Source organism: Gavialis gangeticus, unplaced genomic scaffold, assembly GCF_001723915.1.
Source record: "Gavialis gangeticus isolate Ggan-Ray unplaced genomic scaffold, GavGan_comp1, whole genome shotgun sequence".
Classification (NCBI taxonomy): Eukaryota; Metazoa; Chordata; order Crocodylia; family Gavialidae; genus Gavialis; species Gavialis gangeticus.
In genome coordinates this window covers 150,466,218-150,481,136 of record NW_017729025.1, presented here as the reverse complement: position 1 = coordinate 150,481,136, position 14,919 = coordinate 150,466,218, and the positions used below count along the sequence as shown (strand labels likewise).

General features: G+C 42.4%; 1 protein-coding gene across 1 annotated transcript in view; it reads left to right on the top strand.

Moving 5' to 3' along the window:
* Positions 1–14,919, top strand: part of LOC109299193 (mucin-5B-like) — a 103,255-nt gene that overhangs the window by 48,869 nt on the left and 39,467 nt on the right. The window contains exons 17-22 of the mRNA XM_019519765.1: positions 4,346–4,595; positions 6,065–6,117; positions 7,320–7,420; positions 7,866–8,017; positions 9,074–9,212; positions 13,129–13,239. Coding sequence (XP_019375310.1) covers positions 4,346–4,595; positions 6,065–6,117; positions 7,320–7,420; positions 7,866–8,017; positions 9,074–9,212; positions 13,129–13,239 — 806 coding nt within the window. The remainder of the gene's footprint in view (positions 1–4,345; positions 4,596–6,064; positions 6,118–7,319; positions 7,421–7,865; positions 8,018–9,073; positions 9,213–13,128; positions 13,240–14,919) is intronic.

Sequence of the window (14,919 nt, the reverse complement as noted above, 5' to 3'; positions counted from 1 at the left end):
GAGACAGTCAGTCCCACAAGCACCCATGGCATGAGTTTTTCCCGTCAGCAGCTAGGGGTCCAGGGCCCAAGAACCCCCCTGCATCGATCTCCACAACAGCTGGCAGGTGTTGTGGCCGCAGCAGGGGACACCATCTCTGCAGCTTTCAGCCTGCTGGGCCTTAACACACACAGTGTCACCCATGGCATGAGTTTTGCTTCTCCTCAGCTTGAGATGCAGTTCCACCCAAACCCCTGCACCACTCTTCTTGAAATCTGGCAGGCTTTGTGGCCTCAGTAGGAGCTACCACCCCTGCAGTTTTCACCCCCCTGTGGTGTAACACATAGCCGTGACATGAGTTTGGCTTTCAAGAATTTTGGGTACAATTACCCCCAAGCCCCTGTACCGATCTTTTTGAAACTTGACAGGTTTCATGCTCTCAGCAGAGGCTACCATCCCTGCAAGTTTCATCCACATTAGACAAACAACAACAACGTTATAGATATTTCATTGATTCCCCCATTATACCCTATGGCCAGCTCTTCGAGGTGGCTCTGAAACTTCGGAGCCGCTTTGGCCAGATCGAGGTGGAAATCTGGTCTGGATCTCTGGATCAGATCCGTGGCATCCAAAGCGGCTGGATCCAAAGCCAGATCAGATCACTGCGACTCCCACAGGCCTATCAAATAGTAGTAGTAGTAGTAGTTTATTTGCAGCTTTCACCAAAATAATATAATAAAATATAATAAAATGAACAATAAAATTATATATACAAAAATTAAATACCATTTATATTATTCATAATTTGTGCTAAAAGCACACAATAAGATAATGTATTTTACCAGTTTACACAAAATTAAAACAGAACATGATGTATAATGATCTAAAAGAAGAGGTAAAATGGAGCAATGAATGATAGAACAGGAAAATTCTATTTTATCTTGGCCCTTATTCTTGTGCAAGTAGCGCAAATACACTTAGGGATTATAAGACAGACTCTGAAGTGTGAGAAAGAAACCAAATTGTCTTTTTCCTCATTTGCCTATTTAATGGAGAGATCTATTTCCCTCTTATTTCTTCAAAGAACATAGAAGACCACATATAATGATTTAGTCATCTATCTCATTCTTTTTCATTCTTCCATCAATCTCATTCTTTAAGAGCATATTGTATCTGAATATGGAATCTGACATCACCTGCCCATGACAACTGCAGATATCATTAGTGTAAATCTCAATCTAGTGATGCCTATTGTTGCTTGTAGTTTTGCACCACAGACTGATAGGTTTGTGGGCCAACAGAATGTTTTATTCATTTTAAGAAAGGGGAAGTTTGATTCAGTCTCACTGTCAGAATATCTTGTCTGCATGCTGTCATCCTTCATTCTTAAATATATGCCTTGTTTTAAATACAGGAGAAATATCAGATCAGTTACTCTCAGTATATTTCTGAGGCCATTTATATGGAAAAGAATGTAGATGTTCTTTAGCCATCCAAACCATAGTTTTTTGACAGAGGACAGGCATCTAAAATGCACTCCTTGGGGTATCTGGTTTGTGTAAAAGATCTAACTTTCATATAGGAATTTAAGGTTGTTAATTGGACTAAAATATTCACATTTATCAGTCCAGTTTTAGGGTTCATGATCCCCACTTCTGTAGAATTAGGTAAAGATAAAAGCTACCTTAAAAAGTAATTAGAAATCTTTTCAATTTTTGGGTGGACCATGAGGTCAACACCCCAGAGTGCTGCTTCATAAAATAAAATGTGATCTGCCTTGTATCTATAGACCCTTCAGGTGTTTATAGATATGCTCTGGGAGGTGGGGGGGGCAGTGCTTTAACTAGCACAGCTCTCAGAACTGCGCTATTAAAAAGTGCCCAGAGTGTCATGTGTATCGGTGTTCCCGCACTGAAAAGTAGCAGCAGGGTACTTTGAAATGAAGCTCATAAAATGAGCTTCAGTTTAAAGCAGTCTGCCACCATTTTTCAGTGTGGGGATGCTGATACACATGATACTGGAATCTGCTGGAGTGTGGTAATTACTCGGGCTATGTGACCCTTCAGTTCCCCACCCCCTCCCTGCCTCCCAGAGCATATCTATAAACACCTGAAGGGTCTATAGATACAAGGCAGATCACATTTTATTTTATGAAGCAGCACTCTGGGGTGTTGACCTCATGGTCCACCCAAAAATTGAAAAGATTTCTAATTAATTGTGAGGGAGCTGCCGGTGCTTGACCACCTGGGCGACAGTGATCATCATGAGGTTCAGAGGTGACATAATGATCTCACTTCTGAACCGGAGCTTGTAGCTTAACAGATAAAATTTCCTTCAAAAAGAAGCTACACTTAACTTCACTGTCTCAGTTAAGTTGTTAAACTTATTTTTAAAGAGCAAGACCAATGTATCTTCAGGGATAGATGCATCAGGAAATACATTTTTTTCCCCTTCTGTTATAATCTGCTAAAAGCATTAATATTTCCCCCCCTGCAGCTAGTAGTTCCTCCCATTGGCTCATTTGATATTGTTTCTTTTGCTTATCTATTGATCTTTTGCAGTCTGTTTTAATCATCTTGATCCACTGAAAGCTAATGCAGTCAGTCATTTTTAGACTTATATTCCTCCAAGTTATCTCTAAAGTCATCTTTAGTTTGAGAACATTTCTCATCATACCAGAGTTTGTGCCCCCAACAGTTCTTATTCTCAGCAAAGGTAGTCTCTTTTATAAGGGCAGTTTCCAACTGTTGAACAACTGCTTCACATCATGTAATTGCTTCTCAGGGTTCTTGACTTTGAGAATATGACATAAGTGGTCTGAGAGAGTATCTTGGAAGAAGGCAACACATTTATCTTATAACTTATTATTCCATTGAATTCTGTTTTTAATGACTATTTCCAATTTGGGGGCTAGTTGCACAGTTTTGAGGACAAGCTCCCCATAAAATTGTAATGGAATTTTTAGTAAGAGGAGGAAATGATCACTTTTTACCCACAGTAGAACTGTTAATGATTTATAAATTATACTACATCTGTGGTTCTATTAATATATAACCTATCACACTTGCTCCTTTAGCCATAACAAAGGTGAATATCCCAGTATGTCTTTGCCAGTTTATCCATTAAGCATTCTCTTCAGCAATGAATATTAGGAGGCACCATCCTCCTTCATTAGTTTCTTATCACATAAGATTGCAGGGGGGGATTTCCCATATTCCATAGACTTAAACAACAAAATAATGGAGATGACATAAAATAAGCTAAAAGTTATATAAAAGTTCTCAACACTTAAAACATATCAAATAAAAAAGTACATGCACTTCAGACTTACAGAGTGGTCAGTGACCTTCAGCTGCCACCTCTAGGGCAACAGCATTTTATGTGGGAGAAGGTCCAGCTTACCCAGGTACAGAAGGTTTTACTGACAAAGACACTGCTGGGCTCCTGCCTGCAGCTCCATACCCCTCAACGTAAATAGTAGAAACCACTTGCCTCTCATTGTAACCTCTTGGGTTATTTTTCCCTATACTTCATGCTCCTTGTAAAGATTTGAAGATGGCTGTTGTCAATGGTCTTTAAGAAGAGGCTGGATGCCTACCTGGCTGGACTCATTTGAGTCCCGTTTCTCTTTTTGGGGTTTTTTTGTTGTTCTCCCGCCCTGGCGGGGGGTCGGGCTAGAAGATCTACTAGGTCCCTTCCAACCCTTAATCTATGAATCTATGAATCTATGAATGGTATGTTCAGCTTGTCCAGCTTTTTACTTTCTCACTGGGACAACTCAACCCTTTTAGACATTGTGTTTAGCCTTTTGGTGCACTCAAGGGAGCCTAAAGCTTTGTTTCTAGGATGTTCCTAGGGTTGTGTCTCAGGGGGTCCTTCAAGAATTTCTCACGTGGTCTCTCCATTGTCCTCAGGAAATCAAGCATCTACACAGAGTTTCTTTGGCAGCAGCATACAGGCAGCCGAAATCATTAAGTTTCACACCTGCTGAGTGCTATTTTTTTTTTCCAAATTTCTCTTAACTGAAGAAGGATGTATCAGAAGTATCTGGGGCCTGATCTAAAAAACAGATTTGTAGATATTATCCATAACAAATTTCTATCTAGTCATCTACTCCGTCCCCTGCCATGTCCAGGATTATGGCTGACTGACTATAGTTTACAACGTTTTGTCTCGTTCATTTTTAAATACTTTAAGTGAGTAGGCTCCCCACCCTCCACCTGTGAGCAGATGAGATTTCATTGTAATGGAAAAGTGGGCATTTGCATTTATCAAAGTTCAGAAAGATACTTTAGGAGCAGGAATGGTGCTTAAGGGCTGCAGGTCACAAGACCATTTCCGTCTTTGTTTCATTTATCTTGCAAAGATGTCTCCGATTGTCCTGAAACGATGGTGTACAGTTATTCCGTGAAGTTCTGTAACTACTCCTGCCGCTCGCTGAGTGAGCTTGATCTACTGTGTAGTGTCAAGAGCATTCCTATGGAGGGCTGTGGTTGCCCTGAGGGGACTTACCTAAACGCAGATGAGCAATGTGTGCTTCCGGAGAACTGTCCATGCTACTATAAAGGCCAAATCATTGAAGTGGAGAAATCCTTCCAAGAGGACGAAATGATGTGGTATGTTGATTCTGATGAGGTAATGATTGCATCATAGCTGCACTGAAATGTTACACACACTGTTCTTTGTGCAAGAAATACTTGCTGAATAAATTTGTATCATACAAGGGAACAATGGTATTTTTTTCCGTGTGATAATACTAGTGCAGGCTTCAGTACCACTGAATGGAGCATCACTTCAGAGCAGTGGCATAACTAAGATTGGGCATCCGGGACAACCTCCTGGGCACCAGCTTGGAAGGGGCTGGAAAATTAACAGATGCCACTGCAGCTGCATAATTGTGCTGCCAACAAGGCAGGAGCTGCAATTTGCCACTGCTTCCATGAATCACAGCTGTCCCAGGCACCTAGCTGCCTTGTTACTCCTCTGCCTCGGATGTAAAGCCAGGTACTGCAGCAGTGGACAAGAGGTTTCTAAAAAAGAAGGTGGGAACCACACATCGATACCAGGAGTGAGACGGAAGAGTAATGGCTGTAGGCAGAAGTGAAGAGTGTGGAGGTATTAAGCAGTACTAAGAGAAAGGAGGTAATGAGAGGTCAAAAGGGAGGGAAGATGGGCTAGCTGAGTTGAAAAAGTAGAGTTAGTAGGCACATGGAAAAAGGGAATCATTAATGAGGTACAGAAAAAGCAAGGATAAGTAGTAGGGGTGAAAGTGGATATGGCAAGGGACTGATAGCTTTATGGTTTGGTCTCAGATATCTTACTCATAGGGCACGTATAGACCTCATACATGGGCTCCTATATGCCCTTAATGAGCCTTAAAAATGGCTAATGCGCCTTAAATCAGCACATGTAGATGAGCCTGTATACTATTAGACTTTATTGCTAGTCCCCTTTCAACATACAGTTTTGAAATAAACATCAGAAATAAAATTTTATTGTGGAAAAAAATGTCATTGTTGTCACAATGTCCCTTTTCAGTGTGAAAAACTGAACAGAAACATTGTATTTCTTCCAAAAAGGAAGATTGTAAGTCAAAAACAGTTTTGGGGGAGCACAAACTTCAGTTTTGCAAAACAGACATTTGAGAAATTCTAACACATGGTAAAAATAAAATGTTTTAAATTTCAAGTGAAAACTAATGGGCATTTTCAATCAATTGAGTGCATCACTGGATTATAACAATTTGCTCTTTATATAATCCCTTTTATTCAAGGATCTCAAACTACTTTGAAAACATTAATTTTGTATCCCAGTACCCTTGACTCATTTTACAGATAAGGAGAAGGATTAAATGAATTGAACTGAATTGCTTAATGATGCACAAGTCAGTGGAAGCGGAGAGGACAGAGCATAAGTCTTGTATCTCTTACTTCCCTCACCTTCTCTCTGTGGTGACAATTCTGTTTCGGAACATGGGAGACTTTATGACCCCTTCTCGCTGGTGTGACAACTTTAGACAACTTTTGCTTTCTCATACAAATGTGCAAAGAACTGATGTGTTTCTTATTTTATGAAATATCTTTAGCAAATGCATTCAAGGAAGATTAGACTGCATTGGAAAAACCATGATAGACAAAGGTGAGACTTTATTAAAGTTGGGAATTAAGATGTCCTTTAAAAGTTATTTATTTTCAAAATATTTGTCCCTTTTTAATATTGTATCCACATCCTGGTTCTCCCTGAAATGTGTGAGTTAGAGGTTGAAAGCATAGTAGCTTTTTGGATACATTTTCTTTGTAAAGTATTTCCAAACTTGTTGAACTTAAAAAAAAAGCATATATCCCAAACCTCATAAGATGAAAAAGGTGCTTTTTCCCCACCTATGCTTTCAGCTTTTTAAGAATGAATCCTTCAGAAATGGAAGTATGGTTCATTTGGATAATGACTTTCTTCATGATGCTCTTAGCCTCAAATACACACTCATCTAGAATTTCTGATGTGTCTCGCACAATGTTGTATTTCTTTGTTTCCCCCAGGAAGGATGTGTGTTCCAATATCATAAATAATTCAATTCTGACAGCATAGTAAGACATGTTCTTTTGTAGGAATTCTTTATTTCATGAAAGAATAAGGGGTCCCATGCTTACCTGTGCCGCATGAGTCTGCTTCATCCCTGTTAGAGACATAATGGATGAGCAAGGTTCATGGATGGAGAAGTATGTGTTGGTGGGAAAAGGAGGGGCAGCTGCTATCGGCGGGATGCTCCACTCTCTTGTTACATCTGCTAGGCTGCAGATTCCTTCTATATCCTGTGCTACATTAAGGCTAGGAAAAACACAAATATGGACAGAACCAAGGCAGTAAGTAGTAGATATTAAAAGGGAAAGCCCACACTATAACAATTGGATCCAGAGTTACAACATTATTCCTCTACAGGATTTTCAGATTATCCCCCACATGTCCCTTTCAACTAGTTTACCTTTTAAAAATTTTCAAAGCCATTTTCAGCTCAGATTTACAGCAAGATTTTTCAATGTAAGAAGGGGCAGCTGGAGCCACTGTTGGCAAACTTTCTTGGCGGAAGTAGGAAAAGTTTACTTTGTACATTTTATAATTTAAAGAAAAAGAAAAATATTTAGTAAATTCAATGACAAGGGCAGTGCTTTCAAAAACAAAAAAAAAATCTGTTAGCTCAAGACTCTATGAAAGAAAATCCCAGAAATACAGCTGATATGCTCCATAATGTACTTTGAAATGTCTGGTGTGGAAAACATTATGAGATGACATCCATATGAGCTTCATCAGCTGACCCTTCTGTTCTGGCTTTTTCCCTCTTGTAGAGTGCCCTCCTCCTATGTACTACTTCGACTGCACTTTCGCTGGGCCAGGGACCATTGGATCTGAATGCCAGAAAAGTTGTAAGACACAGGACATGCAGTGTGTAAGGGGTTAAATTCATAGTAGCTAAAAGATGCATGACTAACACGATTCTGCATGTACAACTGTTCTTAACAAATGCCAATGGCAGTGCATTACATTGTTTGCAAACAACCTATATTCAGTTATTAACCACAGCTATAACTATCCACTTTTTCATAATGCTTGTCATTATTCATTTTAATGGTTTGCAGCAATCTGACTTGTTGAAATTTTTTGAAAAAAATTTGCTTTCCTACATGCATAAAATAAGTCAATCCACAGAAACTATAGATCTGTAATATCTATGGCTTCCAAAAGAATATAATGGACCTGATTTGTAGATTGTCTTTGGCTTAACTTCTGGTTTGCAGCTGTAGTTTTGCACCCATGGCCAACTGTCTGTGATTTTTCTTCCTCCTACCTGGTTAACTAATATACCATGCTGCATTATTTTTTCATGTTCACAGTATGTCACAGAATGTGTCTCTGGCTGCATATGTCCTGATGGGCTTGTATCTGATGGCAAAGGGGGCTGCATTGCTGAAGACCAGTGTCCATGTGTCCATGGAGGAAGTTTCCATAAACCAGGAGAAACCATCATAATCGGCTGTAACACATGGTATTGTATTCCACAGAGTCTTGTATTATCACTCACCGTGTCAGAAGATGATCGCTAGTAAAATGGCTGTTAAAAATAGCAGGGCAAATAATCCAAAAACAAAATAAAAATCAAATGCTCAGCCCCCCGCCCCCACTTCCTCAAAGGTATATGTACAGATGCAGAGTGCATTTTAAAATTAGCCCAGGATCGTCATGTTGGCTCCCTTTCAGCACCCCCCTTTTCCCCACATTATATTAATTCATTTGCATATATAGGGACAAAAGGTGCTAGCTAATCTTCATATTATTTTTGGCCTCCTCTGTAAATTGTTCATGTACCTATACATGAAACACTCAAATCCCTGCCTGGTTGAGAGCTAGATTACAGCCAGTTATTTTATGAGTAGTAAAGGTGAAATTGCCAGAAGCTTCTCTCCTAATTCAACATCTGTGTGCTGATAGTAGCCAGGGATGCATCTAAGTCTTCACCTACATGTGTGGACTGCTTTCTGCTACACTTGATGTGGGCTCTGGGCAGCCTAAAATGGATGGGAAGCAAGTAGGATTGGGCTTCCTGTTCCATAGTTACAACAGCACTAGTAGGCTATGGGAGAAGTCCTGCAATATTGTGGCTCTCTACACTCTTCAGCAGTGCCCCCACTTTGAACCTACCTGTTGGATGTAGCTGAGCCTTATAAGAAGAGCTAAACAGTAGGGCTGAATTCGAGGAAATCTGATGTTCTCAGGAAATAACTGCATTTCTGAAGTTGTTGCTGTAGTTTATGTAGCACCTGCTGCCTATGGCTGAGGAAACTGGATGGATGTCTTTGAGGAAGCACCTTATATAAAATGTAAAAAAGTCAAATTTGTGCCTCAGTAATACAATAGATAGAAAAGACTGCAACTTAGCTTACCAGTCTAAAACTGGGAATTTGAAGGGTGTATGTTTTCTCTAACCAAGTGAAACCAGCTGAAATAAATTAATCATAAACTGTGAATTATTTAATATCTGCCTTAATTTATGTAAGACCATCCATCATGGAAATACTGTGATCCTTTACATTTTATCTTTTAGCACATGTAACAACAGGCAATGGAACTGTACGGGCAATATCTGCCATGGAGTATGCACAGTGTATGGAAATGGACATTACTGGACTTTTGATGAAGAGAAGTATAATTTCATGGGCGACTGTGATTATATCCTAGCTCAGGTATCAAGGTTTTATTGCCATTCTGACTCCTGCTGGTTTTCACAGGCTCAAGTAGCAGTGTTGCTTTGAAGTGCTTAGAAGTCTATCCTATATAAGACAAGAGACACTAAGAAAAGATTCTACCCCTCCACCTCTTCATGGCTGTAGAGGAGCCCAGGCCTCAGCAGAAGTAGTGAAATGTCCTCTGAAAAAGAATGACAGTCAGTGTTTAAAAGCCCCACAAGCAGTGTTCAGCTCCCTGAGGGTTGCCTCCAGGATATCATGTAATAAGATTCTGAGTGTAGGACATGAATTCACAATCCTCTGCCATGTGGCTTCATTAGTCTGTTGCTTAAGGTATAGTTGGGATATTACAGCTATAGGATCCAATACAGTCTCAGACCTGGAACAGGAGCTGAAGGGCAGGAGCTTCCTTTCCAGGAAGAGACCCAGAACAGTTGGGCAGAATTCTGAGCAGAGGACAGTGCAGAGGTATCTCTCAGTGGCCTAACTGAGGGGGGATGACAGAAGCAACTGCCCTGGGTGACAACTTGGTGTGTGTGGGAAAAAGGGGCGGGGAGGTGTAAAATAGCTGCTACTGGTGACTGCCTTTTTGCATTCAGGAACTAGAAGTCATCACTTCTGCTTTGCCCCAGTTGCCCAGCCATGTTCCTGCACTGCTGGTATCTCTACAAGAACATTACACCTATCAGTTAAATACTGGGGACCAGCCTTACAAGTTTTTGCTAGGACTGTCAAACTAACTAAAAAAAAATCCTGTTTCAGAAGAGATAATGAGGAAATCAGGGCACCCTTTGTCCTGTGGTATTTGGAAGAAAAATGATGGCACAAGACTCTGTTTATAATTGAATATAGATATCTCAATTGTGTGGCTGTGACAGGGGGCACTCTCCCAGGCCTGGTTACAGGACCGGCCCACCCACCTGTCTACGGCAGTCTGCCTGGTATCTCCTTCCATGCCTTTGTTGTAAGGTAAACTAGTGTTACAATATAAGCAGGAAACTGCCCATTCAAGATCTTGATGCCTAGAGGTTTACACACGACTCCAACCTCCCCTTATTGTGTCCGAAGCCTCGCAGATGTCATCCTTGAGTTGCTGTTTGCTCCAGCTTGAGGCTGAGCCAAATTCAGCCCTTTGCTCAGCCTTACACATTCATCCTATCATTCTACCCCAATGGACCTCATTCACACCACCTGCTCTCACTGGGCCTCTAGCACTTCACGCACTCTCACTGGGCCTCTTACTTGCTGCTCCAAACAGGGCACCATTTGACCTGCCTTTTTCCCTTGAGTGGCTCCTGTAGGCCACCAGGCTTGCCTACTTACACTCCTTAGACTGAACCAGGGCCAGTCTTTGGGCCTCTTCTGCGAGCCTCATCTGAGCGTTGACCAGCCAATTCACCTTGCCCTGGGCAGAGTTCTGACCCAAGCCCCTTGCCAGGTAACTCCTCATTTGCACCCTCTAATTAGGGCCAATTACTTGCCCTCTTGGCCACAGGCCCACTGTGGCCTCAGGCATCTGAAGACTTACCTGGACCTAACCACCCTCTTCCTGGGGCCTCAACACTCCACCCCTTCACCAGGGTAACTACTCTAACCCCACTCACTGGGGCCCACACTCCACCCCTATGATGGGGCCTTGGCGTATTACACCCCCATGGGCTCAGGTGCCTCTCTCATAGGTGGGTCTGGCCCCACTATGCTCTGGGGTCTTACACCCGAATGGGCCCAGGCGCCTCTGTCTAGGCCTGCCTGACCCTCCTTCCCTCTGATATGAATGACCCACTGGATGGTGGGGGCTGGGGTTTTAAGGTGCTCCTACCTGCCTTTCACTGCGGAGGTAACAGGTCTGGCATTTTTGGGGAACTGTCCCACCATGGACAGCCCCACTAGACCACCCTTCCCCTGCAGGATGTAGTTTTCAGTTTTACCCAGGACAAAGCAGACATATCCTGCCCTGGTCTATTTCCCTCATTAGGGCACCTGGCTGATGTACTTGGGCTCTTTTTCTCATTGGGCCCAGCTCTCACTCTGACCCCATTCTGATCGTATAACATCCTGCATGCTGGCTGACTCTTGCCCACTTTGGCTGTGATGTCCCCCCCATCAAAGGATCCTTCAGCCCTTGCAGGCTCTGGCCCCACCTCCAGGTCAGTTGGGGTGCCAGATAGCTCACAGTGGCCCTGGCCTGCCCCTCACATTGGGCTTAATTGCCCCTTGGCTCTGGCCCTTTTGCATTGAGCAGTGTGAAGGATCAGAGACTCAACTTAGCCACTGCTGACACCCATACCCTAGAGAGGGGTCCCTCCTGGGTCCCACCAGAAAGCCCTCTTTTACTCATGGGCTTCCCTGGATTCCTTGTAGGCCCACCAGCTGTTAGCCCCATGCCTAGGCTGGGCCTTGTTCTAACTAGGCTGAAATCTTCTTCCTGGGACCCAGGACCCCACTCATCTGTAGGAACCTCTTGCCATCCCTGTAGTTCCTTTCTTACCGTCAAGGTTTTTAATAAGCAGCAGCTCAGCCAGATATTGTTGCTCCTTCATCTAATTGCAGTAGACTGCTGCCTCAGCCCAGAGAGCCAGGATCTAAAATGGCCACCTCATGAGGGCTGGCCTGCACTTGCTGGCTGCCTGCTCTCAGGCCTAAAGGTGCTCTGTCACACACCTTCCCCCTTAAAATGGCTACCAGGGGGGTGGGATCTCCCTGCTGGTTACCATGCAGGCTGCTCTGTAGCTTGCAGCAGCACACTACATGGCGAGAACCCTGATTGTGCTCTGCCTCAGTGGCCAACCTGACATGTGCATATTACTTTTCCTGGTAAATGCCTTTTGTCAGTCCACCCTGCTACACTCCCACAACTCAGCTGGACTCCAAAGCTTATTTTTGAAGAGGTACGAAGGGTTCTAATTTATCCTTGGAGAAACAGCACAGATTCTGGCATCCAGATTCTGATACCCTTGCTTATGGGCTATATCTCAGCTAGAAAAAATCCTAGGAGACAACCTAAAGTTCACCAGGACTAGCAAATATATTGTTAACAAGCAATATACCCTGACTACACGGCATTAATTTAGATATTTTTTAAAAAACACAATTCCTTTCTTCATCTCCTCATGGCCTTTTTATATAGTGCTGTGTCGAACCATCACTTCAGTATGATTCCCCAGTAATAATAATGAGACCTGGCCTTTAAACTGGTTTAATTTATATGTTGAATTGTCTGGGTAAAGCTGTATGCTGAATCAGCAAAAATTGGGCTTAGCTTTCTCTTTGAATTTGGTCCTCTGTGCCTACTTCCAAATAATTTTAGCCTGATTATAGAGTGTGTTTTGTATTGTGTGTATATAGTTAAATGGTTAACATCCCAGGGCCACACTTATCCTTGGAGTAACTCCACTGACTTCAATACCTAGAGAAAACTGGGACGGCTTTGCTGGATTTTCTGGCAACATTTTTCCATATTCTAACCCTTGTACCTCTTTGAAAGACATAACTGCTGCTACAGTATAGCCCATTCTATAGCCAAAACTTTTTTGTGAGAGATTATTGTAAAATTCAACTTACAGATAATGAAATGAACAGGATTCAAGGTCCCCATTTTTCAGTCTTCTTTTTTTTGTGAAAATGCTCTGCGTAGGAAAAGAAGTCTTAACAAAGGACTCTACTATTTATATTTAGAAATGTAAGTAGGTATATAAAAAAGTTCAGTCTTTCACTTAGCTATGCTTTCTGTTAAAACAGCCATTGACTTAAATAAGCACAATAAAACCAACACTAAGCACTTCAGAAAATTGGAATGCAATGATGATACAAAAGGTGCAGTCAAATATGACTCACATAATTCATTTATGGGAATGTTTAAGACTTATACTTGTCAGATAAAAAGATGTAATATGCTTTTCTTTGTTTTGCTAAGGACTTTTGCCCCAATAACCCTAATGATGGCACCTTCCGAATTGTAACTCAGAACAATGCATGTGGGAAATCACTGTCCATCTGCTCCATGACGATCACATTGATTCTTGAGGTGTGTCTAAAATCAGTTTTAACTCTGAATTACGTTGTGGGGAGGGTGGTGGCTGGTTAGATGGGATATAGGCAGGGACTTACTGAGTTCATGGCAGAAGTGGGGTGCACTGTGGGTCCTTTAATCTTGCAGGTTCCCTTGTGCCTTCCCCCCACTGATTGGTGGAGGGGCCCCACTTGCAGCTTGCTCTTGATCAGCAAGGAAGCAAAAACTATGGTTTTAAATACGGTATCATTTTTGCCTCCTGCCACTGATTGGATGAGGGCCCCTGGATGGCCCTGCTGTTTGCTGCTGACTGGCAGGGAGGCAAAAATGGTGCCATGTTTAAAACTGCAGTTTTAGCTTTGCTGGTGACCAGGAGGGAGTGGCAGGGTCCTCTACTAATCAGCAGTGGAGGAAGAGGGCACAAAGGGCGAGGTGCATGCAGGGGAGCATGCAAGATTAAAGGACCCGCCACGCACTCTACTTCTGCTGTGAATTTGGAAGATCCTTAGATAAAGGTCTCAATTATGAACAATTAATTCACTGTACCTTAACATTGCTATGCAGCTACTATTAGAGAAGTAGTTCCAAAACTAAAGAACATGACCTCAAGTCACATTGCAGCACTTATGAGTGGGCATCTAGTTGGACCTGCAGTTAATGTTGGCATGGCACGGGGAAGGAGAGGTATTTACCATTCCTCAGCTAGTCCCCAATCTGTAATAGGGCAGTCTATCCCTTTAAGAAGGAACAGCCAGCCATGTTGAGAAAACCCAGCTGCAGGGGATTTGGATAATAAGAATGTCTCACTTGGAGATTAAAACACCAGGGAAGAGAGCAGAAAGGCAGCAATGTAAGGGAACAGTTTTCAAGCAGGAGGCAAGCTATGACCAGAACAAGCTTGCTACCAAGGAGGGGCCAGGATGTTGTGCTGAGGTCAAAGTCAGAGGGCTCCTCTCCTAGTTCATGGAACAGATCAGAACACTAGCCCCATGCCCACAATTACTCAACGTACATGGAAGTTAAATTGGACAGCTTGTCCCTGTTTCATTTAAGGTTAAGCTGCCATGGTTTAACTCGTACTGTGGAGTAAGTGCAGACACAGGACTGATACCAAAGAGCAGTTGAGGCTTGGCTAAATCCCTTCCTTTCCCTGGCCCTATTAATAGAAGGCATACAAATGGTTCACGTCACATAGCGTTCCATGAAGTTATCGGTTGGCATGTCTACATGGTGTGCTACGGCAATGTAGTGATAACACTGGTCTGCACATGATCGCTAGTTTATAGCATACTGCTACCGTGACGTAGCAAGGAAATCTAAGTGTGCACTACCTGTATGGCATAGTATGGGCAGTTACTGTGCTGTGTTTTAGTATTTCCAAAAGGAAGAAATAAAGCATGGCACAGTAACAACGTTGCTGTATGGTGATGTGTAGACACACTCAGTTTGTAGGTTGGGTAATCAAACCAGGAAGCTTGCACTAGAGATTTCTTTGTTGAAAACAAAAAGCCAGAAAAACAGAAATATGTGAGATGAGGCAGGGTTGGACATTTACAACTGGTCAGAATGGCCAAGGCTTGGCATTTAAGTGGAGGAAGTGAAGGAGACAGCAGCCCATAATAAAAGAATCAATTTGTAGGGATTTAGGGCTACATGGGAGGGTAGCCATAGCTGCTGCTATAAGCAGAGCTTTGT